General features: G+C 39.0%; 1 protein-coding gene across 2 annotated transcripts; it reads left to right on the top strand.

The window, feature by feature from the left end:
- Positions 1 to 1,099: 1,099 nt before the first annotated feature.
- On the top strand, positions 1,100 to 26,635 carry kcnip1b (Kv channel interacting protein 1 b). 2 transcript variants are annotated; one of them, XM_037749276.1, is made up of 9 exons: positions 1,100 to 1,280; positions 1,737 to 2,037; positions 21,530 to 21,654; positions 23,121 to 23,190; positions 23,274 to 23,344; positions 23,460 to 23,567; positions 23,659 to 23,763; positions 24,202 to 24,264; positions 25,052 to 26,635. In XM_037749276.1, the coding sequence occupies exons 2-9, from the start codon at positions 1,950 to 1,952 to the stop codon at positions 25,097 to 25,099; spliced, it is 678 nt and encodes a 225-aa protein (XP_037605204.1). In that variant the 5' UTR covers positions 1,100 to 1,280; positions 1,737 to 1,949; the 3' UTR covers positions 25,100 to 26,635. The 2 variants fall into 2 exon arrangements, with proteins under 2 accessions (XP_037605204.1, XP_037605205.1); XM_037749277.1 differs by lacking the exons at positions 1,100 to 1,280; positions 1,737 to 2,037 and adding an exon at positions 13,262 to 13,783.
- Positions 26,636 to 27,461: the final 826 nt, after the last annotated feature.

Genomic DNA, 27,461 nt, shown 5'->3' on the forward strand with positions numbered 1-27,461 from the left:
ACCTATTTATTTAATTTAGCTTATAATTAATGTCATTCTATGTATTATTATGATTGTTGTCATTATATTATTATTATAAGAAGTAGTAGTAGTAGTAGTAGTATGTTTTAACTAATTCTCCCATTTTTATTATTAATGGTCTCTGTTTTTAACTATTATTATAAACATTATTATTTATTTACTTTTTTCTACTAATTTTCCCATTTTTATTATTTTTAATGATCTCTGTTTATTATTATAATTATAATTATAATTATTATTATTATTTTTATTATTATTATCTATTTTATTTTATTTTAATTATTTACTTTTTTTATAATTCTCCCATTTTTATAATTTGTAATGGTCTCTGTTTATTATTATTATTATTATTATTATTATTATTATTATTATTATATTATATTATATTATATTATATTATATTATATTACTTTATTTTAATTATCTACTTTCTTTTACTAATTCTACCATTTTTATTATTCTTAATGGTCTCCGATTTTAATTTCACTTTTACTGCCCTCTTATTGTCTAATTTTATTGCCTATAATTGTTTGAATGTGCTGCATTTTTTGCACTTCTTTTGTAAAGAACTTTAAGCTCCATCTCTTGTATGAAAAGTGCTCTATAAATAAAGATATTATTATGATTTAATACGGACTGTATCACTGATGTTTCACTATAAGCTGTGATGTGACATCTTTCAAAAATACATATAACAGCACTGACGATGTGTCCAAGAAAGATGTGTGAATTTCACAGTAAAATTCTGTAGGTGCTATGAATGAATGTCAATTTCTATTTATGGCATTTGCTATCACAATGTGTGAGAAGATGTTGTAATAGTTCATAAAAACTTGATTATTTGCCACAGGTATCTGGGCTCTAGCCTTGAATGACCATGAACCACCAACCTTAACCGCCCCCTTGCTATTTTGCTATTTACTGGATCATGCAACTGTGAAGGCTCTAAAAAAAAGAAAAGAAGAAAGAGCATTAGCCAGACTGAGAGTGAGGGAGCACAAATCCAAGACAGGAGGAGGGAGCATAGAAGAGGGAGGGCGGGTACAGTGGTGGCTGCTGGGCGCTCTCTGCAGTACAGATCTGCTGAGAGCACCAGAGCAGAGCTCCTCCACAGACCACAGCCGCAGGGCTCCCACTGCAGCTCAGAGACAAAACCTCACACTGGACACACAGGAACTGCTACCTCACAACACCACAAGACACAAGACAAGACAAAGAGGAGGAGAAGAAAAGAGTGATCAGACAAGTACGGAGAGGAGGTGAGAAGAACCGGACTGGGTTATCTGCTTTATTTTTCTTGGAAAAACAGAACTTCCAGGCTCACACGGCTCTTTGCGCTTCACGTTTGGAGTCCATTAAATAATTTAACTTCTGCCTCATTTTGGTTTGTGGAACACAACTTTGCTTTTTAAAAGTTTTGACCTACAGGTCTGGATTTTATTTTATTTTTTTCAAATCAGCATTTCTGCCCATCTGGCTCTTTTGGCAGCACTGTTTCAATACCTGCCTCTAAACTTCACCACAGTGTGTGTATGTGAGTGTTTCTTTGGGTGTGTGAGCATCAGTTTCTGATTGACCTCAGTGAATAATGGTTGAGTTAACAGGTACTCACTGCATGGAAGAGAATATACATTGTTTTGTTCTTAAGTTACACTAGTAATATATTTTGCAGGTGAATTATTACTCATCACAGTTCTTACTTTTTTCTCCTCAAGGATCCCCTTAAAGGACCTTAAGATGTTACATCACAGAAACTACTGAGAGTCTTCTTTGCAATAAGGATCGCTGCCCACGCTATAGCAGCAATATCTCCAGAGAGGACACTGTGGAGACACTTGCAAACCTTTTTCTGAGATATATTGGAAGAAAGAGTTTTTCTCTGGTGAAGCCTGTGCCCCGTCTGCCCCTGACTCTACCTCAACCTCAGGATGGCTGGCTGTACCTGCCGCTGCAGGCAGGGGGTGCTCAAACTAATCCAGTCCCTACAGAGATTGGTCTCAGGAACTCTCGCGAAAGGTACTGTGGCTTTTTGCTCTTTTACTCTCAGATGCGTTCACTGTACATCTTTCATTTAAATGTGCATTTACACGGTTCAGCCGCGAAAGTTTGTGGCTGGTATTGTTTTGTGAGTCCGTGTGTGAGTCATCATGACACCTACTGTAACGAGAACTATCACAGAAGCGGTTTTGAGTACTTTGCCAGGTGTTTATATTCCTGTCTGTCTGTCTGTGGACAGATTTTGTCACTGTAATAGCATCACAGCCGTGCAAGATGCAGTCACGACTCTTTATAAGTGTGTAGCTGAGATGAAGACTGAGTTCAAAGATGGGTGTGGTCTGAGCAAGGGCGCCAGAAGTAGGGGGCAGGCCCCTGGTCTGATTTAGAGTCATGGCTGGTGTGATCCCACACATATTAGACATATTAGAGTGTCTTGAAACCAAACAGATGTCAACCCCATTGTGATCATTGGGTAACATCTGGGTCTGAAAAGTGTAGCCAATGCAGAAGTGCAGAAGTCCATCTGCATTCTTTCTAACAGCCAGCAGGGGGCGACTCTTCTGGTTGCAAAAAGAAATCTGATTGTATAGACGTCTATGAGAAAATGAGCCTACTTCTCACTTGATTTATTACCTTAGTAAACATTGTAAACATGAGTTTATTTTCTCACTCTCTAGTTTCAAGTCTTTTCAATACAGCATGATGTTCATCTTGTAAATTATGGTCCCATTTAGAGTCAAATAGATGATAAAGCAGGGTATGCTTTAGGGTGTGGCTACCTTGTGATTGTAAGGTCGCTACCACGGCGTTGTCCGGTCTGGGAGTTGTACGTGTTTTCGTCATATAGTAGCTAATTGTAACAATTTGGACACCTAAAAATGTCTTATCTGCATTCGGTTGTACTTAGCTCCACCCTCTTGCGTCACTTCTGGTTGCAAAAAAAACAAGATGGCAACGGCCAAAAACCAAGATGGTGACGGCCAAAATGCCGAACTTGTGGTTTCAAAAAGGCAGTCCACAAACCAATGGGTGACGTCACGGCTACTACGTCCACTTCTTATATACTGTCTATGGTGTGATCCCATCACAAGATGGTCTCTAGTTTTCATGAGTACTTGATTAGATACGATGTGGTTTTGTGAGAGGGCTACACACAACATATTAGAGTGAAACCCGACAGATGTCAACCACGTGATGTTTTCATACAACAGTGTGTAAAAAAAAAAAATGTTTAATGTCAACAGCCACCAACTTACCTTCTTTGAAACACACTCACTATATAAGCCCATAGATGCCATTAGCTTGACACTATGGAGTTCTGTTTGATGCAGCTGCAGCAGCCATGTGGTCGAGGTCAACACTCAACTCCCACACCAGCCGAAGGGAAGTCTATTCATCAACAGCCATGTGTTCTGTCACAGTGTCCTTGAGCAAAACACTGAGCCCTTGCTTTGCAAGTCTAAGTCTGCAAGAGTTTCAGCTCCTATTGTCTTATTTGATGATGCAGTGGTGCTCAATTGTAACACAGTTAGATGTGAGAATACAACACATATCTTGATTTAAATAAGAACTTCTGTTTTGGACATGGCTCGTGGCAGCTATATTGAACCATCAGGTCGGATGAGCAATATAGAATTAGAGGATTTGAGGCTCTTTAACATAGAGGACAGTTATTTTCAACCTATGGGTCAGGTTCCAAGATAAATATGAGAGGTCAAAAGATATTTCTGTGAAATACTGGATATTTTCACTTTTTGGGGGGCTTTTAAAACTGCTTCAAATGAACCTCCAATTTGACTGTTATCAGGCCATTAAATGTGCGTTATCAGTCACTATAAGCACCATAGATGTGGGTCAGTAAGGGCCTACTATGCCTGCTACGTTAAAAGCAACACATTCTAACATGTAAAACTGAATGAAACGTCACGTTTTGAACACAAACAAAAAGGCTTCTTTAGGTTTAGGCAATAAAACTACAACTTCTTTAGGTTTAGGCAATAAAACTATAACTTATTTGGGTTTAGGCAATAAAACTACAACTTCTTTAGGTTTAGGCAATAAAACTACAACTTCTTTACATTTAGGCAAAAAAACAGTTTGGTTTAGGCAATAAAACTATAACTTCTTTAGGTTTAGGCAATAAAACAACAAATTCTTTAGATTTAGGCAATAAAACAACAAATTCTTTAGGTTTAGGCAAAAAAAAAACACTTGGTTAGGTTTAGGGAAAAACATCTTGTTGACTTCCGCTTCTGCTCCCGTCATAATTACTAAGGTCACTAGAGGTCACTGTCGTGTTCTTTTATACCTTCTTTCTGTGATCTACCATGTGAATAGATGATAAAAACCTACTAGTGGGTGTAGCAGGCCCCCTTATAGCGACTGATAACGCCTATTTAATAGCCTGAAATGAAACACCCTGAGAAGGAAAATTCACTTTTTGGTTGAACTGCTCACAATTCCACAATCTCTGTAAACATAACGACCATAACCTGTAATGAGAGGTCATAAGTAGATATTTTAAGGGGTCACAAGCCAAATAGGTTGGAAACCTCTGATTGCACATAACTTTGCATCACTGCTACAAAAATAGCTATTGCTATAATTCGACACTGTCCTCAAAAACCTTTTACTTGCAATGGATAAGGCCCCCTCCTTTATGATCTGGGTCCACCTTCAAGAGCTGAATGATGAGGCCACATCGTATGCGTCATCCGTTCACACCCCTTGGGGCAAAAGTTGCGATGCACTCTCAACCTTGTGTTCATCATATTTGTGATAAAAGCCCTCGCTCTCCTCATGACCTCCATCATCCTCTAGTTCAAAGTTAGTTTTTACCTTAACAGCAAAAGAAAAAAGTATGATGAGTCACCAAGTCAGAGGGCAGCTGCAAGTCTGATGAAACACACTGACCTGCTCTCACTTCTTGAGAAAAACTCTGGTCGGATATATCTTTAAACTAAACACATACACACACATATGTGCAAATATCTGTGCAGCTGCATTTAAACGCTCACTGTGGACCATGAATTTCAGGGCTATGCATTTTTGTCCATCTTTTGTCACCTTCGATAGTCTCCAGATGCTTTCTTTCCAACCAGAAACCTTTGGATACTCTTATTCAAAATCATTTGCACCATTGCCAGGAATTGATTTCTTGCAGTCTTTTTTTAATTTATTTTTTATTTTCAAAAGTAGCAAGCTATTTGTAAGAACACAACTTTATAGCCGGCAGCTCATATAATGTTTGATCCTACTCAGGAATTTTCTACACTTTCTATCATAAGTATGAATATGCAATTGACATGAGCAATAATATCACTGCTTCCCATATAAAGCAGTAATCCATCCACTTTTGATTTCTGTTTTACCTTCATACTGACCGAACTCTCACAGATTACTTATGCCTTGTTACCTGGGATGTGGCTGTCCAGTGGGGCTGTCCTATGGACAACAAGGCTAAAATCAACCTCCAAAGTATATGCATATTTGTATGACATTCTTTTGATATAAAGTAAAGTAGCTTCTACAACTTTAATGAAATGTAATGAAACCTGCTGCGGGTGTGTTCTAAAGCGGTGGCTTCATCAGCTTCTGTGCTATTCTAGAAATAATACAGCCTACTTATGGCCGCATGGGTTGACTATCTAGGTCATGCAACGCGATGAGGCCTCATATCTGTATCTGTAGTTTCTAAAAACTGAGAGACTGCGGAGCCTTTTATAAAATACAGATATATGTGAACAATTCCAAACCTACTTTTACAATAAGAGGCTGAACTTCAACTGCTTGGACTATCCAAAGTAAAGCAATACTGTGGGGGAATAAGTCTGACGTTCAGACATTGGCCTATGTCCTGCATTAACATATTTTGCATTAAGGATTGGCTTTTTGGCTTTGTTTAAGTGAGTGTCTTGTGCCAAAAACGATATTAAATCCAGAGCATAAATTAAGTCGTCTGTGTGTACGAAGCAAGAATTACTAATTTGAGAGGGGTTTTTTTTCTCCGTGACACCTCCTGGGCTCCTTTCATTATCCTTAGATAGCCAGTTATGGTGCCCTCTACATCCTCAAAGGATGAGCAGCTGATGAAATGGAGTGTGAATTCTATTGAGCGTCTAGTCCCTTGACGTTGTGCCTCTGCGTGTGTTTGCTGCTTCTCCTCAAATGTTCCTTTATGCTTTGCTGATTGCAGCACAAGGTACTGACCTGATGTTACTTAAGGTTGACATCATGGTGCATTGGGCAGCACAGGGGCTGTGTCTTCTTTTAACTCCATAATTGAATGTCACTGAGTTAAAGGTGCCTCGAGACAAACTATTAAGTGGTCTAAAATAGGAATTGATTCCATCATTTCAATCCACAGTGGGATTTTTTTTTTTAAATATACGTGTTTTGTCCTGCTAGTGTGAGAGAAAATAAGGATAGCTTTCTAATTTAGCACAACAACACTTGGTGTAATGTGTGTTTCAAAGTGTGAATTATGCAATATCAGCTCTTCATTGTGATATCAAATGCCCAAGCTTTTATATACACATTTAACAATAACACAACAGATTGCATCGTATATTGTACATATGTTCCCGTTATTGAATCCATAAATTAAAAAAAAACATAAATAAAAGATTTCCATGGGGTATAAAATCCTCTAAATCACTTCTCATTATTAATAAACTAAAATGACAAAATGATCTGTATTAAAACAAAAGGCCCAATCCATCATTTTGTCTCCATGTAAATTTGAAGAAGGTTCATATATAAATTTATATACAGTAAATGATACGCATAGAAAGTTTGTATTGTGCATTTCTCAACCAAAATGTAATTCCAAACCCAGGCCATTTTTTTTCATCAATGTTTACTGAGCCAAACAAACCATTGTATTAAATCTGGTGGTTGTCCACTGTTAGTCCATGTATTAAAATAAAAATCAATAAATGTGCATACTACCAGTTTGCACGTTGGTGTGTTTGTTGTTTAGCAGCAGGGCTAGCTTTTGTTTACTTTCAGATCACAGATTGTACCTTTTAATCTGTCCAAAATATACATTTTGAGTATATTCTCAACCAAAAATGGACAAAGAGCTACATTTACCGCATGCAAGGTCATAAATATCATCTCATTTTAGTAAACCTGTATGCACTGCAGCATGGAAAACAATATATAATCTTTGGGCATGATAACATATAAGACATATTCAAGAGTTGATCTTGCTATGTAGGTTTATAGCATGCAAGATAATGGTCTTTTTTTAACTGTGGTAGTTGCGTTCCAGATTGAAACCTTTCGCTGCACAATTAACTTGTAGAGGATTTTCAGAGGACCTGCTTGCTATCATATGCATGGAAGAAGGCATGAAAATATGCACACACATGCATAACCAGCTTTGCACACGCAAGCATGTCAGGTAGACTGAAAAATGTAAGTCCCTTATCTCCAGCACACACTTATCTCCAGTAGTTTGGTTTGTTAAGCACATTTGCCTGCACACACTTCTACAGATAGTGACATGAACCGTAAAACTGTGCCCACTCACCTTTAAAATGCTAATGCAGCAGCATGTTTAATCATTTTAAGACCTTTAGCTGGAATGTCAGAGTTGGGGTTGGGTGGCGATATGCCTTGGGCCCTATCACCTGTGGACTTAAGAGGGGGGTCAGGATGGGCGACCACAACCCTTGGTGCCCCCGTGTTCAAACAAACCGCAGCAAAAGTGCCCTCTTGGATGTCCTTAGGTAGATAAAACATGATAAAGTGCCCTCTAGGGTGCCCTTCAAATGGAGAAAACGTGATGAGGTGCCCTCTAGGGTGACCTTAAAATTGAGAAAACATGATGGAGTGCCTTACAGGCTGCCCTACTGTACATGATAGATGATAATATATTTTTTTGCCCCACTTATTCTTAAGTCCCTAGTAGCTAATGTTTATTGTATACTGTACTATACTCTTGTTTCACATAGTTCTGCTTTTAAATCGTTCTGTTGTAATCTGTAAATCCGCAAAAAAATAAAACTTTGATAACTTGTTTTTCTCTAAAAAAGCAACTGCTGCTTAATTTCTTTATAATGACAGCCAAACAAAACTATCAAGACAGTGTCCATGCATGCAACACTCTTGTCTTGTCTTGTCTTGTGCACAGGTATATTTGAATTTTAAACTGGAAAACAGTCATTTCAATTCAGTCAATTCATACTTAGCACTGGCAGCTATGAGCCAATTGTCCCTAACCCAAGTATTAAAATTCACATATGTGATGTGTCCGACAAAACTAACCAAGCTATTTGCATGAAACGAAAAATTATAATTGAATATTAAAATGTAAACGTTGTAGTTAAACCCATGATACTGGCTTGCATATTACTTTAACAAATAATGACCCTGAAATTGTTATGCTTCCCTTCACAACATCTCACGTAAAAGCAGGACTATTTAACTTTTGAGAGAACAAATAACACACACTGTGACCTTAGAAAACTTGAGGTAAATATTGCTGCATCACGGACAGGACAGAGTCAGTTCATTGACTTTATGGCTGTCCTCCACTTGTGCTACTGTTTATATATAGCTTTGCATAGCATTATCCCATAATTGTCACCACTGTTCAGTTAAAAAAATCATGTTGAGACCAAAATGGTGATTATTTTTGAAGAGTTTGCCTTTACTGAGATATACAGTTTCTTGTGTTTACACCATTTTTCGTACAGGTCCTATTGGAAACAGTGTAGCTGAGGACAGAAAGCCTCTCATCCGGCCCCATGCTGCACCTGTCCCTCGCTATTACGAGTCACATGTGTCCTCTAAGTGCATAACCTTGCAGCAAGAGTGGCATCATCCCCCACTGCGGGAACAGATTCCGATCTATGGCCTGTGTACTTCTACCATAGCTCTATACTATGACAAAAACATATGGCAGAATTACCCAGCATTACCCTGTATTTGTGTTCTCCCCCAAGACTCCTTCTCTTCCTCCTCCTCTCATTCTCTTTCACTTTTTCCTGTGGCTGCAAAAGCAGTGGAACGGAGCTGACAGTGCGTGTCTCTGCTTTTAATTTTTTACATCACCTCGCTATACACTTTTATGTAACCGTCTTCTTCTAGATTTATTTTTATCTCTTGCCTCCTCTGTGTGTTTCCTTCTCCACATTAATTCTCTCTAGCCTCATTGTTTTACTATCTGATATTTACTTATAGGATCGTATTTTACTGTAATGGACAAGTGTTTGGTGCATTGAACAGTATGGTGATGGTTGGGTGATGTGTAGTATTGTAGCAGGGTGCTATAGATTCTGCACGCTCATATGTTGTTGTTCATTTTTTTCTCATATTGTATTCAGTCAAAAGCAATATGAGCTTGCAATAGTGACCCAAGCTGCTGATTGTACCAGGAAATATTGTACACTGCCGCCACCTGCTGTTCAAAGAGTAACACCATAACATAACAGAAAAGGAGCCGACACTGAGCTCTGTGCTGGCAAAGTAAAAATAGATAATAGATTCACGAAAACGTTGTGAGATACAATTCACACAGATATGAACACCGTCATAAAGCTATTCACGTTTGTGTATTTGTGACTGTGATGACTTTTATCAATCACCCTATTTAGACACAGTTGAAAATGCTTCAGTTGTTATGTACAGCTACTTGAGTGTGTCCATTTCATTGAATAGAGCCAGTGGTATATTTTTCCAGGGAACATTTAGGGCACTGTGCAGTGTGGAAGATACCAGGACTCCAGACTTCAGGACTCCTAACTTCTCCTTACAAATGTAGTCGGTAACTTTGAACAAATATAATGAAAAGTTATAGTTCAATCGATTAAAATATTTAATCGCAATTAATCGCATGATTGACCATGATTAATCGTGATTAAATCGCAAATGAATCGCTCATTTTTATCTGTTCAAAATTAACCTTAAAGGGAGATATGTCAAGTATGTAATACTCTTATCAACATGAGTGGGCAAATATGCTTGCTTTATGCAAATGCATGTATATATTTATTATTGGAAATCAATTACCAACACAAACAATGGCAAATATTGTCCAGAAACCCTCACAGGGACTGCATCTAGCATAAAAAAATATGGCCCAATCATAACATGTCAAACTCAAACCCAACAGGCAACAACAGCTGTCAGTGTGTCAGTGTGCTGACTTGACCATGACTTGCCCCAAACTGCATGTGATTATCATAAAGTGGGCATGTCTGTAAAGGGGAGACTCGTGGGTACCCATAGAACCCATTTTCATTCACATATCTTGAGGTCAGAGGTCAAGGGACACCTTTGAAAATGACTATGCCAGTTTTCCCTCACCAAAATTTAGCATAAATTTAGAGCTAAAGCTAGTATGACATGGTTGTTTAGTTTCATATGATGCCAATATCTTCACTCTAGCTTTAGCCTGCTACAACCTACAAATCGCAAGTTGCGTTAATGCGTTAAAGAAATTGGTGGCAATAAAACAAATTGGTGTTATCACGTTAACTTTGACGGCCCTAATTTTTTATAAAACTGTCACTATATCCTGACAGAAGTGCATGAGACATATAATCTGTGAAAATAAATCATGTTCCTGTGTGTTCTCCTAGTGCTCCTAATGGCATTTGCAAGATTCTACCACGCCCGAACAAAAACAACCAACTGTTTTCAACATGGTAGCAAACTTTCTAATTTTACAGCTAAACAGTACACTAAAATACGCTTCTGAAAACATTCGAGGAGACATATAGGCATTACAGTAACAGAATATTGATTCATATTTGATCAGTGCTGCCTAGTTTGACTGTTTGATCAGAGTTTGCCAGTTTTGCGAGCAGTGATTGACTGCTGCCCAGAGACTCATCGGCTCTGATTGGTTTGTTTTCCTTCGGACACGTTGAAATCTTGCAAATGCCATTACAAAGCACAGGAACATGACACAGAGTAACATGATTTTTTTTCACATATTATCTGTCTGCACTACTGTCATGATATAGTGGCAATTTTATGAAAATAACATCATATCATATTTGCTCAAAGTTACCGACTGCAGCTTTAAAGCACAAATAGTAACATGGAGTATGCAGGTGTAAGAGGAACATTCAGGTGAAGAAGAGAGCAGTAGAAAACAATTTAATGATGAGAACCAGGTCTGAAAGATCTGCCATCTCATGCCAACACAGAGACTGTAGTTTCCCTCAAAAGAGTATTTTAAAGTAGCTGTTCCTACCTCTGCCAAATTTAATTTCTTGAGCCTTGAGAATGATTTATTATTTCATCACATTTAAAGAACGGTTTCAGTCAGAGAGGCGGGGGTCTAACTGAGGACACCACATGAAGCCACATGAAGCGGGAGATTCCTGAAATAAACTGAAGCAAGTCAGTGAAAAGGAAAGTCGTGCAAACATGCATCTATTGATAATTATGGATATGAATTGGCATATAATTGATATACAAAGGACAAAGTGAGTAACACTTGATAAATCCTGACAAAAGATGGGATGTGTTAACAAATGTTTATTGATCTTTCACCTTTGTCAGCAGTGTCCCGTCACTGTACTGCCTGCTGGTGGTGCTGAGCTGACTTGTGTAGATCATGAACTGCTTAAAAGATAATGAGGAGATTATGAGGTCAGACTGCAGTGCAGTGACGCTGCGTGCAGGATGATACGGTGCAGAAAGGCGCTTCCAGATGGCGAACATCTGTCACGGCGATTACGGCGGTTTGCTTATAGTTTTCTGAATACTCAGTTCTCCATCTGCAAGTGTTTGTATGTGTGTCAGGGGGCTCGTTTCTATTTGCAGTGGGAGAAGCGGAGGGGAAAGGTTGTTTACACATCAGGGATACCACTTGTAATTGTAATTTGTGCTTCCCGGACTGCTGATTTTTCCAGGAAGTAAAAGTAATGAATAATTAATAGAAAGAAATGCGGGGAAATCAATGCAACAATGATATGAGTTAGTGTTATCTGTAAAGGTAAAGCGGTAACTTTTAGTGTGACAGTATTTGAACGGAGGAAAAGGAGGCTGCAGGTCACTTAGCGTGAGCGAGGTGTATATTTATCAGAATTATGCATGGCTTTATGTTTAATTAATCAGTGCATGTTAAGTCCTTACCTCAGCCCCACCTGGGAAATCCTCTCAGCAAACTGCATGCACACACACACACACAAATTTACTTGCAACGACCTACATACTTAGCTCTGTGCAGTCCCCTGCAGCGTGGACAAACACACAGCAGTGATGAGGCAAGTTTCAACGCTTACATAACTATCAGGGAATGAATATTACATTTATGAAAGACCACAGAGTTAAGGCTCTTATCTCGTGACGTAATACATCGTAGATCTGGGGGGGGTTTTCTGCATTTTTGCCATTTAATGCCACCTTTCACATGGTTTTTGCAGTTTTTTACAGCTCCGACAAAGGAGGTGGAACGCAACTTTCAAGAAACAAGGAGGCTGAAACGTCATTGTAAAAAATGGCAGTCCATGAATTTTTTAAACAAAGAGAGGTTTTCTGAACACACACACACACACACATATACACAAAAAAAAGAGGCAGAGAGAGAGCATTTACATATAGGCCTGCAGCGAGTGGAATATTTAAAAAGACATTTTCTGTGCTTCGCTCTGTGTCTTTCCAGTACACGGACCACACAGAAGCACTCGCGGTCTTCGGCTGAGTCCTGCTGAGAATCACTGCCCTTGTATGTCAGATAACATATCAAATCCTATAATATTATCCTGTTTTAGACATATTTTTACTCATTAGCTGCTTTTACCACAGTTAATGATCTTGTTTAAGTAGCAAAAGCACTTATAGTATACAGTAATAAACGTTCTGACATCCCTGTGTGGTTTTTAATGCCTAGCACTTAAACGTTACTCACTCCCAAAGCTTCCCTTTCCCCCCAATGCACACAGTCTCATTGTCTCAAATTGAAGCTGCTCCATGAATATTAATTGGCACCATTAAACACTCTAATGTTCTTGTTTGTACGGCAGTAAAAAATCACTAAATCTCTGTTGCCCTCTGCATTAGAATTAGAGAGAGAGAGAGGAAAAAGGTCTAGCCATGTTACTGTTGTGATTTAACACACCAGTGGGCAGCCTGCAGCTATCTACATGCTCATGGTGCAAACTGGAGCAGACACTATTCAGTGTGTGCATGTATATATGTGTGTTAGGGGAATAAAGAGAGGAATAAGAATGAATAAGAAGATAAAATAAGAATAGATAGATCAAATCTAAAGCGCAGGATCTGTCAGCTTAAAATTCATGTCCTTCACCTGCTACCATTCACTTGTTAGTAGAGTTATTATTGCATCGGTTACCAGCACTCCACAACAACACGAGGGCATGAGCAGGGAGCTAGAAATAGGGGGAAAGGCTGACAGATGAGTAGAATCAGGCACAGAACGGAGGGAGTGGCGCAGAAAGGCAGGAGCAGCTTGTGAGTGTGTGTGTGTGTGTGTGGTTGTGTGTGTTTGGAGAGAGGAATCAGAAATCCAAGAGAAGCAGCTCAAAGAAGAGACTCGTCCCTCAGTAACAGATCTGAGGCCAGCGAGGAGAAAGAGGAGGAATCAACAGGGGCAATTCCTCCCTTTAAGATTCAAGAGCCGTGGAGGCAGATCCTGACGACAGGGCTGACAGAATCCTGAAATAAACAAAAGGACTATCACTCTCTGGGTTGTTTGACCGGGCCGGTTTCCACGGTGACAACATGGGTGCAGTGGTGGGCACTTTGACCATGCAAACCAAGCAGAGGAGACCGTCCAGAGGTACGTCAACATTAACAAAAAAAAAAAGATGGAGAGGAGACAAAAGAGCAACAGAGTGAGCAGAGCGAGAAAGCATTCCACGGAGCAATTGTGATTCATAATATGGGTTGTAATATGTTATTTTCTACGTGTTGCATACTTTTAACGTAAACAACAACATTTATATGTTTGCCATATCTCTGTGGAGCGACTATAAATTATTGAAAAAGGAAGTCAGTCAAAAAAATAGCAAAAATAGGCCAGCTTATGTAAACTAATGCTACTTACATGTAACCAAATGACATGTAAAGTACATTAACCAATAGCATTGATGCATTTTTTATATATACATACAAGAGTATAAGAAAGAAAATAAGAATAGCTGGGGTTTTTTTAGAAAAATTTAGAAATATTCACTCAAGGAAGTAGCAGCAGAATTGCGAGAGATCAAGCAATAAGAGGTATGAGGCATAACAGCGATGGAGTGATTACAGTATACACCGTGAAGTATACGTCCTTGAAAATAACTGGAGAGCAAAATCACTGCTCCTGACTCTATATGACTGCATGTGTGTTTTGTGCGGACAGCCGTTGAATGTAAGTGAAAAAGAGAGAGAGAGAGGGGGTTCAGGCGAGAGCATGTGAATTAACAGGCAGCTCACATATCATACCTCTCCCTGGCCTTATGCTTGAGATCCTCGTTGTCATGGAGACTGGGTTGTAGGGGGCATAAGAGGGGAGAGTGAACGCTACTCAGCCAGGAGATGAACGAGGAAATTTATAGCAGCGTGAAGCGGAGATAAAATAGATGAACTGGCAAACAAAAGCAATTGCTCTGTGACGGTGGACGTATAAAGCGCCCCGCAAGACAGAGGTGGTGTTTGTTTTTATGAGATGGAATCATTCGTCCTTGTTCTGATAAAAAGCCTTTGAACAAAATGCACAGAGGTCATCCAGTTTTTTAAAGCTCCATTAAAGTTTGTCTTGCGCTGCCAGATGAGCACAAGTCTATGAGATAAGATGAGACAAGATAAGACTTTATTGATCCCCCCAGGATGGGAAATAAGTGTCACAGTGTAGCGCCAGAAATGGGGCAGAGAGGCAGGTCAAAGTAGTAATAAAAATAAGTCTGAGTCAGAAAGCTATCAACATGATATTGTAGCCCACAGAGCATGCAGTACATGTGCTGTATATGTCAGTTTCAAAAACTGATATTTCTGTCTGGAGGGTTTGCTGTTTGAGTCATTGGCAGTACCAGTACCAGTCATTCTATAGCTCACCAGTATGGTGGATAGGCTACGTCTGTGGTGTCTGTTTTGTCAGGAATCACAACACAAGCACACACGAAAGTCAAAGCAAAGACCGAAGATTTGAAGCAACAGCTGTTGTCGCTCCATGGCAAGAATGTAAAAAAATATTTAGTAAAAGAAAATAGAAATAACTGTATGTGTCATTAGAAATAAAGGAATAGTTCTTTTTGGGAAATACACTTGGGTTGCGTCCGAAATTCAACACTAACATTCAATTTAGTACACTAAAACAGTATGCAAGATATTTTAGTGTGTCCGAAACCTTACTATGGAACCAATAGTACGTGAATTGCATACTATTTCCGGTGAAATATTACAGTATGCAACGCTGGACACTACGGTGGCATAAATATCCCCCAATGCAATGCGGTAGTGACGACAATGTTCATAACGAACGTTGACAGGCGGCTCTGTAACATCAATAACGCTTTAATTTAACTGTAAGTTTAAGATTCCACTTTGTAATATAGATTTTAAATGAATTCAGACATGAGGTTGGCACGGGTAACCATGGTTACTTGATTCATGACAGATTGACGTGGTGTGTCACAGTCATATTTCTATTGGCCCAGAGCCAACGTGGGTAGGAGTACTGGACACAAAATGCTTGTTTAATTGGCACAAATGGTTCCCATCTGTAGATATGTACTTTTTAATGATACAGCAAAATTTTATAATTTATAGCAAATTATTTCAGACCCTCTGGCAGAGTGCCACGGACCCATGGTGGGTCCCTGGACCCCTCTTTGAGAATCACTGCTCTAAAGCTCACTAATTCCAACGTTATATCTCCTTTCTTTCATCAGTATAAAAATGGAAGTATACAATGACACGTTGTGGTTTTATGGGGGTTATGAGCCTGACTAATTAATGGCTCGGCACAGTGACTTCCTGGAGATTTGTCGTCACCATGAGGTTGCAAGGCAACAATCAGGAACTCCAGGAAGCTTTAATTTGGGAGCTTTAGAGTTGCTAGTCGGTGAATTTTTGTAACCTTTGGACCAGTGGCGTACCGTCTCAGACCAAACATCCCCTTAATAGGTTCTGAAACGCATATGTTAACCAAAATAGTGCCTGAATGCACCACAGTTTAATCATAGAAGCCTTATACATCATCATCATCATCATCAGAGGTAATGTTACAGGCACCTGACATGTTTGCATGCACATATCCATCTACTGTGTGTGTAAAGCTACCTGTTACATTAATCATTTGCACTCATTGCACTGCTGTATTATTGTTTACAATTTACAGAATCAGCCTGATACAATACATATGTTATTCTTTTTATATATAGCCTATATGTTTATCTTCCTTATTTACTCTTGTTCAGCTTTGTTGGCCTTGCTTTTAGCTGCATTTCTATGTAAAATGAGAGTAAAATAACCAGAGTCCTGGTAGCTTCTATGTGTGGCCTACTCATACCTGGCCAATAAAGTTGATTCTGATCCAATAAGGCAAACATTAACAGCATGGCATAGCCTGGCACGGCACAGCAGCCACATATTCACACTACATCATTAATAAAGCATATGGATAGAGCACCTGCATTAAAAAATACACTTTAACATAGTCTGGCACGGCGGCCACATATTCACACACACAGCTGGCAGCAACATCAGCATCAAATCTAATTGTACACTGAAGAAAAAAACTACTCACAATAAACAATAATACTGAAACAGGCCACTATAGTCCAAAACTGTAAAATGAGCTTACTGTTGATGCTGACAGCAGGAGACTTGGTTGGGGCTTGGTGTTGAAGTGATTTCATTACAGTCTCTCTGAAAGGAGAGCAAGGACAAACAGTTCAGTCTGATGTGAAGCACTGATGCCACTTTATATCCGACTGACGGTTGAAAAGAGTCTTTCACCAGCAGGCCTGCAGCTTATTATGGGTACATTATATGGTGACGAGGGGCCACATAATGTTCTTATTATTTGGCACTTGTTGAGGAGAAAGTGGCGCAGGAGGATGATGGCTGAACTTCTCTTCCTCCTGCTCCTCAACGCACAGGTGTTTCAGTTCAACGAGTGACCGTGTTCCCTGGTGACTTTCAGCCGAACGCATCCGTGTGCTCGTAGTTTATGTCCAAGCCCCTCCAGGAAGAGCGCCATATAAGCAAAGAGGATAGAAGCAAAGAGGCGAAACTCCGGTGCTTTTTTGACAATGGCCGCTAGATGGCGCCATTTTGGACTGAACACACCAATGAGTCCACTTTACATCTGTAAATCAAAGGGTATTTTTTTGAGGTAAATCAACTTCCCAGTATGAACATTTAGATAGCCCTCATTTAAATCATTATGTCCTAAAAATTGTAAAATTATTTAATAGCCAAATCCAGAGTTATTTTCCTCGGCATAATAAACGTGCATCAGTCCAACAGAACTGTATGTTCATATGACATATCCGGTTCTGCCAGCTTCCTGCTAGCTTTATGATGCTATAATAATGGATATATTGGCTGTAATTCATCACTTTTATTATCTTATAATACACCCATGGGCTGTATGCTGTAAGCCTGTACCATGATGGATGTATTAACGTCTCTGTTCCCATACAACCGGCTATCGGCCAGTAGCTTGTAGCGCTAGTAGCATGATATAAACAGGATTTAATGTAGCTGTAGGTTATTTACTAACACGCAGGGCAAAAGCACAGAACACAACCTCTTATATATCCATGGTCTGTGGTCTATAGGACATCGATTTTGGAGGTAACATGAAAAAGTTTGAGATTGCTCTCAAAATCTGTGTGTTGGGTTTCCATTTATGACTATCGCTCTCTTTATGCTCCTCTGGGAAGCGACCGGGAAAAAAGTTGAATAATAAATAGGTAGGCTAAGTAAGTAGTTATAATAGTATACATATTTATAATCTTTTTTATTGTTCAACACAGGCCATTTTGGTAGAGAAATTTAAATGATGACAATAGAATAGAAATCATTTTGTTTTATTTTTGTACTGCACTTTGTAGGCGGACGTTTTATTGGCAGTCCAAAAAGGCGGAGGCGCAGGCCTGCTGCTGGTTGCTGGCGTTGTAACGGAACAAACAATTGACTTTCACTTCTTAGCAATATACATTCTTTGATAACGCTATGCCGAAGAGTTTCTGTGAAATAGTTTGCACTGACAATAAATCCAAAAACGCTGATCTCCGATTTGTTCCTCTGCCATGTCCTACAAAAGACCCTTTTGGGGGAAAAAAATTCACTGTCACAAGACAGAAATTGACAAAAAGCTGTTGTGTAGGGCTAACCGAGGCTTTCACACTGAGTGTTGAGGCACATAAGATACGTGAATATTTACTGTCAGTGTGGTTAATGGAAAGCAAAGATATGCTAACCAGCTGCTGACTGTAGCATTATAGCCTCTTTACTGCACAGACAAGAGTGATATTGATCTTCTCATCGAACTCTCAGCAAGAAAGCGAAGAAGCGTGTGACTATTACTATAAGGTCAGCTGACAAAGGGGCAAATACTTCATACAAAAGCACACTGAATCTCACCTGTAGAGTCAAAGCTACACTTTGACTTGCAGCACCTTAATAACAACCAGTCACTCATATTGATTGTGTGTGTAAACACCACTGGCCTGAAGCTGCTGCAGCAGCTGGCGTAAACAGTATGACAGAGCTGCTGGTTTGTCTATAGAACCACCATCTGACACACACCTATAATTATCTCCATCACTTCCAATCATGTAACACTTCCCTCCCAGCGCATACTGATGAATGTTTAGCATCAATACTGGAACTGCTGGTAGAGAGTCTGCAGCATTTCTGTGCCTGAAAAAGAGTAAATCCCTTAGTTATATAACAATATGGTAATCTGATAATGTTGTCAACTGGTACGGTTTTTATCATCAATATGTGTTTTAAACCCCCAGGCAGCAGCTCCAAATCACTATGTCCCTTTTCCTCATCATCATGCCTCCGAGATCAATAACCTACTGTTTGACTTTTCAAAAATCCCATTTGTTTTTTTTATGTCCTCCAAACATATTGTGTGATCCTATTCTGCTATGTGTTGTTCTCTTTCTCTCACCTTTTTTTTCTTCACACTTTGCCACCTCCTTCTTTCTTTCTCTCTTCCCATTTCTCCATACCCCCTCTTTCTCTAATCAACACCTCCTGCCTGTTTCCTTTTCTCGCCCTCGTTTCATTTCATCTGTTTCCGATCACACTATAGCGTTTGCAGGAAAGCAAATGCACCCCACCTGAAAGAACACACACATACAAAAAAACAGCAAAAAAAAAAAAACGACACTTCTGTTGTTATGCTGTCCTGTTATGAGAGGCTTTTACTCGCAGGGAAGATACATGTACAAATTGTTTTTGACACCTTTTTTTTTTAATCAGTTGATCCAGTATACGCACCACTGTTCATCCTTTCCGTCTATCCCCATGACAACAAGAGCCAATGAGATCGCAACAGGAGCTGAGAGGAGGCGATGTACTGTATATATATATATATATATATAACCACATGCTGTATGTTCAGCTGATAACTGACAGCAAATATTCTGCACCAGTTAAGCATTTACAATAAACTTTGAGGAAAAAAAGGGCCTAAAAAGGGGCCGATATGTGAAAAGTGGCAACAAATTTGTCTCAGAATATGCTCATTTCACACTAAACTGGCAAAGTATCTTTCAGGGTTATTCTTATAGTTTTCAGTGCATGTGGAAGATCTCTTTTAAACTCGCATTTTGTTATTTCATATTATTTCTAAATTAGCATAAAGCTATAGGGAAGCCTCAACACAGTGATAGTTGATACATTTTGCATAGATTGAAACCAGGGTTGGCTTAAGGCATAGGATATATAGGCGGTTGCCTATAGGGCACCACCTTCTGGGGGTGCTGGTCGCCATCTGAAAAAATAATAATAATAATGTATATATATATTTTTAATGCCAGTGGGTGCCCTTCTCCATTTTCTGCATTGAAGTAACAAATGAACAAATAAATAAATAAATAAATAAATACACTTTTCACCCCTCTGACTCTCTTTCTCACACTTTTTCATCTGCCCGGCCATACTAATTTGTTCATAAAAGTGTAAATAGTAGTGAAACTGATTAAACACTTTTAAGACAACAACATCAGGGCCCAACTGTTTATTTATATTGCAATAAATACAGCAATTTATGAAAATAAAAATCTAAATTTTTGTCTTAAAACCATTGTGATGTCTGATTTGTGTTAGAAATCCAAATTTCGCCTTGGGCACCAAAAGGATTAGAGTCGGACCTGATTGAAACGGAAATCTAATAAATAACAAACAGGATCCAAATGAAGACGATTCAAAGATTAAAGCAGAAGCAATTACTCTTGTACAAAGAAACTAATGCAGCTAATGAGAGCTTTCAGCACTCATCGCATACAGCTGAAGTCCTCGGGGGAACTGCTAAAAAGCGGATGACCAACAGGATATTTGATATCAAATTCAAATGACTCTAATATCGCCTCTGGCAGATGATGCGTGACACTAGATACAGTTTCAGCATTGGGGATTAATCTTGACACCGCTGCTGAGTGGGTTGAAATGAATGAGTCATCGCCGCCGTCCAAAAAGCAGGCGTATTATATTAATCTTAATCTCCTTTTCTTAAAGGCTGACGGAGCCAATTGTTGCTAACACAGATCCAAAGCTGGTTTGTGGGTGCATACATGGGAGCAAGTCATTAATTTGGCCAGCTTTCATTGTGGAGTTTGGCAAGATCTAAAGAGGTTTTTGATCTTTGCGTTGAAATAATTCATCCAAGGGTGTAGCATATAATATCACTATAAAAGCAAAATATATTGCTTACATCACAGGGACCAGCTGGGATATGAAAGCTACCAACTATGTTTAAATATGCTGCCAGTGAATGCAATAAAGGCTTCCAGAGGGAACTATATGTGGCTGTTTTCTCTTGGATGTTTGTTCATGTTTGACAGCTCATTGGTGTGTGTACTGTGTCCACTGCCGGATGTCGGGATGATAGCGTTGCCCTGTAGCTGGAGACAGTCGTAGTGACAAACACTTGCCCGCAGCAGAACCAGAACTCTTCACATCCAACATCCATCTCCGCAGCACCCGATACAGAGCACCATGTCGCCATTAATAACATCCCTCAAGTCCTAAGGGGAAATCCATTTGTCAAGTACATCTTCTCAAACCTGTCCTTTCTCTCTTTTTACCTCTATGTGAAGCTCTTATTTTTATGCTTTTTCACTTGCTTCCCCCCGTGAGCGCTCTTTTCTGCCGTCCAATAAAAAATTGTGATATCTTTCTTGGCGACTTAACATTCTCAAGCTTCGCTGACTTGTCTCTTTCCTGTGTATTACACTTTTCACATTTCTAAAGATTGGGAAGAGCATATGTTAAACAGGGATTGTAGAAGTCTTGACATGATTCTGTGTAATAAGCATATTTCTTTCTATCTCTCTCTTTTTCTCTCCCCATGTAGATAAATTCGACGATGAGCTGGAGATGACGACGGTGTGTCACAGGCCAGAGGGGCTTGATCAGTTGGAAGCCCAGACTAACTTCACCAAACAGGAGCTGCAGATCCTCTATCGTGGTTTCAAGAATGTAATCACACACTCAGATTTTATTATTAGATCACATTGGTGCATTCCAGATACCTAAAACATTAAATATTTAGATCACCCTCATAAAAAATGGTAATGGTATCTAGCCATGCAGATTGTTTCTATTTGAACAAGACTAAGAGTCCACTGCCATACTTGTGGTTCTGCGAGGCTTTACAGAGTCGTGTCTATAAGGTAAAGCACAAATAGCAAAAACTCTCACGAGATGGTTAAGGTTAGGCATTGACCTTGAATGGTTAAGGTTAGGCATTGACCTCAAAAAGTTAAGGTTAGGCACTGACCTTGAATGGTTGAGGTTAGGAATTGACCTTGAATGGTTAAGGTTAGGCACTGACCTCAAATGGTTGAGGTTAGGCATTGACCTCAAATAGTTAAGGTCCTAACCTGACCTTGAATGGTTGAGGTTAGGAATTGACCTTGAATGGTTAAGGTTAGGCATTGACCTCAAATGGTTAAGGTTAGGCACTGACTTCGAATAGTTAAGGTTAGGAAATGATCTTGAAGGGTTAAGGTTAGGCACTGACCTCAAATAGTTAAAGTTAAGTATTGACCTTGAATGGTTAAGGTTAGGCATTGACCTCGAATAGTTAAGGTTAGGCATTGACCTCGAATAGTTAAGGTTAGGCATTGACCTCGAAAAGTTGAGGTTAGGCATTGACCTTGAATGGTTAAGGTTAGGCATTGACCTGAATAGTTTGGTTAAGGTTAGGCATTGACCTCGAAAAGTTGAGGTTAGGCACTTAACCACCTTGAATGGTTAAGGTTAGGATAGGTCGTCGGGCAGAGAGTTTTTTATAAGTTGCAAGTTTTCACAATTTGGAGATTACCTTCTAGACACAACTGCTGTACAGGAGTTAAATGCTAATGGTAGCATGTGACAATGCTAACATGCTGATGTTTAAAAGGTATAGGTTAATGTTCACCATGTTCACCATCTCAGTTTAGTGTGTTAGCATGCAAAAGACAAAGAGCAGCTGAGACTAATGTGACTGTTGTTGAAGTTTTCTGCCAGAATCTGGTCATAAATTAACGTATTGGACAAATTAAAACTTTGACCTGTTGGTAGCATTACATGAAACGTGTACAACAAAAATTCAGCAACAATGTTACTTTAACTGAAGCTGATGTATCCCAAACTTAAGACCTTGCAATGAACAATTAAGCTACTGAGAACTATTTATGTTCTGCTGAAGGTAAAAAAAAGAATATTGTTAATTGTACTAAACAAAGTCAGTTGTGTCAGTTGATTCAAATATACAATTACGAATCAAATGTCAGCATGCTAATTATGCTGGCTAACATTCTAAAATATGTTTGTGCCAGATGATACTCCAGGGACAAATATGATTGGGATCACATGACTGCACAGTTCTGGTGAATTGTTCCAACAAACAGGATCCCATTGAGTAGAGGAACCTAAACATAATTCCTCTTTTCTTTCCGCAGGAATGTCCAAGTGGTGTTGTAAATGAGGAGACATTTAAACACATCTACTCACAGTTCTTCCCTCATGGAGGTAAAGTGAAATGCTTTTGAATCTCTTTCATTGCTCCATGAAGCTTTTTGAGAAACCTTACACATTAATGTTTTGTGTTGCAGATGCAAGCATGTATGCACATTATCTTTTCAATGCGTTTGACACTACAAACAATGGCTCCATTAAGTTTAAGGTCAGTCATCCTCCTTTGTAATTGCATTTTTGTGTAAAATATCCATAATTTCTTTACGTCCGTGTGCTGCGATGCTTTCGGTATCTAACGTTGTCCTCTTTTGCATTGCTGTCAGGACTTTGTAATGGGTTTGTCTATACTGCTGCGAGGAACACTGAGAGAAAAGCTTGAGTGGACGTTTCACCTTTACGACATCAACAGAGATGGCTACATAAACAGAGAGGTGAGACTGTGCTTTCACTATCGATGCAGAGTTTAGAGTGTCATCTAATGTCTATGTCTCATCACAATGTGTGAATCTTCTCTTCTCTCAGGAAATGACAGAGATTGTGAGGGCCATTTATGACATGATGGGCAAGTTCACCTACCCTGCAATAAAGGGGGACGTCCCGCAGCAGCATGTGGATGCCTTTTTCCAGGTTAATTTCTAAAATATAAGATTAACATACATAAGAGTCCATTTTTTTCAACAGTGACAGGTGATGTTAAATCCACTGTGTTTGCACAGCATGAGGGAAAACAATATCTTAATGTCCCTTATCGTACCCCATAGCTTCCCAAATTAACCTCTCTGGTTTTATGGAGACACTTTGCATATTTTTTACTGGTACGACAAGTTTTCGATAAGGCTTATAAAGTTTTATATCATTAGTTCCTGCGGTCCATAAACGCCACTTTGCTGCAGTAGTATATGTTATTCTTATCCATATGGTGTTCTATATAGTGTGAACAGTGTTCTACAGTTTCTGTATGCTAAGTTCGTTGCAACATGAGCTCACAATGAACACAACATAATTATCAAATATTTGCTTCTATTTGATACTGATTCAAATTATATTATATTGCTTTTTCTACAGAAAATGGATAAAAACAAAGACGGAGTGGTGACTTTAGAGGAGTTTATTATAGCCTGCCAGGAGGTATGTATTGTCCTACATCTGAATTGTGTATAAAATGTAAATTAAAGAGGACATATTATGCTTTTTTGCTTTTCCCCTTTCCTTTAGTGTTATATAGTTTTTTGTGCATGTAAAAAGTCTACAAAACTACAAAGCCCAAAGTCCACTCCAAAGGGAATTTCTCTCCCCCACAGAAAGACCCCTGAACTGCCTGAAACACTTTGCTTGAAGTCCCACGTTTTCTTCCGTAACGTGGTGATGTCACCAAGTAACACATTTGCATAATACCTGCCTAGCGGCTAGTTTAGCACACCCTCAAACACAGCTAGTTAGAGCGGCGCTGGAGCGGAGTCCGAAGAGTTTGGTTCGGTTGACCAATCACAACAAAGTGGGCCAGCTGACCAATCAGAGCAGACTGGGCTGAGGGTGAAAAGAGGTGCTGCAGCCCAGCCAGTATGAGAAAATGAATCAATTAATCATGTTCTATCGTAGAAACACAAAATACAAGTATGAACCTGAAAATATTCATAATAGGTCCTCTTTAAATACATAAAGTGCATAAATTTATGTATTTAATTTATATGTATGTAGAAATGAATTCAAAATTTGAGCATGGAAATTCCATGCTGGTGTTTGTTTTTGTAACACTTGAAACTCTTTTTTAATGAGCAAATGAAAATGATGTTATATGTTGAAGCTGCTGTCGTCATGCAGCCTGTACATTACTCCTGTGTATATATAGGGATTCAGTCCGTTGCTAGTTAATTGCATCATTCTGCCCTGATTACTTTGTGTTCTCTCTCCGCAGGATGAAACCATGATGAGATCCATGCAGCTGTTTGAAAACGTGATGTAGGACCAGAGGAGATGATGAAGACATGGAAAAAAAAGAGAGGGCTTGGTGTGAGTGTGTGCGTGTGGATGCATATGTGCAATACATCCAGTCTCTCCTCCTCCTTCCCATCTGGATACAGTCAGATTCCCCCCGCAGTGACTTGAAAGAAGGGACTGGACTGGAATGCTTTTAGCCTTCCTGCAGAGTTTTACCCCACACAACACAAAAGTGACTGATGTGACAGACTTGGACGTAAAAGACATCGCTCTCGGTCCTGTCTTGAAGATTGGTCTGTCAAAGATAAAGATGCTCCTACATTGCAAGGCTGCTCCGCACCAGCAAAGAGCTATTGTTCAACCAGCAGAACTGTTTGTTAGTTTTTTTCCACTGAAAGACGTTCTTTATTTTTTTTTTTTGCCAAAATACAATTGCATGCTTTTTGCAAGGGGTTTGGATTTATCTCCAAACATTTGTCAGATTTGTTATGGGAATCTGGCCATAAGGACTTCTATATTTATCTCATGCATCACTGTTGCAGTGACCCCTGTGCTTTTTGTGTTGACCTGGCTGTCGCTTATTGCCCGCTCAGTCTGTCTGATGCTTGTTGCTAAGAGTCTGTCTAACAGTGGAACGTCAAAGAATTTGGAAACGGTACATTTGGTGGGGGTCTGATACGGTGCGTGAGTGAGTGTGCCCGTCTTCCTGTTTATGTTAGTGAAAAGAAAGAAGAAATCAAATCATTCTTTTATAATTTCACCCGCTGCTTTGCTTCTTGTGGTCATATCGGTGTTGTCAAAAAATGTGAAAAAAAAAATCGTGAAAAATGTGCTTACATTTTTGGATTTCATAAGACAAAAATGATGAATAATTAATCAGGAAGAGGCTTTTGATCATCAATTTAATATCTTTATTTGCACAGGTGGTCAAGGTGTAACTCTAAGATGAAATATTTGTATGGTACAAACTTATTGATCTTGTTCATAGGTATGTAATTATACATGAAATGATATAATTATGATCAAAAAGAGTCAAATCCCTTGTATGCATACTTGGCCAATAAATCTGATTCTGAGACACAGTCAGACGGTCGTGGGCCATTTTAATTAAATCCTGGTATGAGGAAGTTTCTGATAATCTTGCAGGGAAATAGTACTGAATGTCAGCTTTGGAATGTGATATTTTGATGACGGCGAGGACAGCTCCATCTGTATTCCCTCCATCCAAACCAAATCTGTGATGTCACGCTGACAGGTAAAGGTACAGACCAAATAGAATGACTCCTGCAGATGTTTTTTCTGTGACTCAGGGTGTGTTTGAAAGCGCCACCGTAATAGAAAACCTACCATAGGCTACAGTAATATACCGGTGGTAGTTTAAGCACTAAAATATTCATCACCATTCTTTTCGCTGTCGGCGGAGCAGCTCTTTTTTCGGAGCGGTACATCAGTGTGACATCACAGCCTCTGGTCTCTGCTATCTTGGGTTGGAATAGTTATTAAATCTCACAGAACAGAAAATTAATTCTAAGCCATAAGAATAAATATGTAAATTCTTAAATTGAGTGGTGTTTTACTTTAGAGTTCTTCTTGTATGCAAGTGTGTGTGTGTTCTTAATGTTCTTCATATTATTCTATGTTAAGAAAATAATTAATTTAACCATAAATCAAAGGAAAAACCTAACTAAATGAGAGGAGAAAGTATGTTTCTCCATAATCCTCCAATGTAGGAGCTTCCAAGGACTAAGGACTCACTGAATGGCCTATAGTGTGGTACATGAATATCCCGGTTATGAGGCTTATCCTGGTTTTGATCATATTTGGAATATGATGTGATCATAACTGGGATACTTATGCCATATCCATGTAAACACGTGAATTATACGCCATGGCCTTTGCAGTCCCCATATTCCAAACCATTTTGCTCATGGTGGCCCAACACCTTACTGAGACAGATTTTTTTTTTTTTCATTGAATTTAATTTCTCACCCATATGTATAATTAACATGCAGAGCACATTTAGCACCCCGCATTAATTTAGCCTACAAAGGGAGATGCAAATTGGATGAAGTAATTACATTTAGAAGAATGTTCAGAGATAAGGATCCATCTACAGGTTCTTATTACTTTTACTTAGACATCTTTAGAAATGCAACTCAATTCGATCCCACTGACAAAATCTGTTAAAATAATTTTCTCAGAAAATTCACAAGTATTCTGAAAAGCTATAGGCTTACACATAGCCTAGTTTTGTAGAATGTCCATTAAGTTATATAACCTTTTACGACTTATACACTGGATGAATGACTGAATTACACTTTATCGTGTCATGCATATCCACATCAGGGATATATATAATAGATACATACAGTATACTGTAGGCTACA

This window comes from Sebastes umbrosus, chromosome 17, assembly GCF_015220745.1.
Source record: "Sebastes umbrosus isolate fSebUmb1 chromosome 17, fSebUmb1.pri, whole genome shotgun sequence".
NCBI classification, from domain to species: Eukaryota; Metazoa; Chordata; class Actinopteri; order Perciformes; family Sebastidae; genus Sebastes; species Sebastes umbrosus.

Excerpts from the sequence above, each read along its gene's own strand:
- kcnip1b (XM_037749276.1), top strand. The coding sequence starts at position 1,950 with ATGGCTGGCTGTACCTGCCGCTGCAGGCAGGGGGTGCTCAAACTAATC. Across the intron at positions 2,038-21,529 it reads CTCAGGAACTCTCGCGAAAG|ATAAATTCGACGATGAGCTG; the intron begins GTACTGTGGCTT and ends CTCCCCATGTAG. Across the intron at positions 24,265-25,051 it reads TTATTATAGCCTGCCAGGAG|GATGAAACCATGATGAGATC; the intron begins GTATGTATTGTC and ends CTCTCTCCGCAG.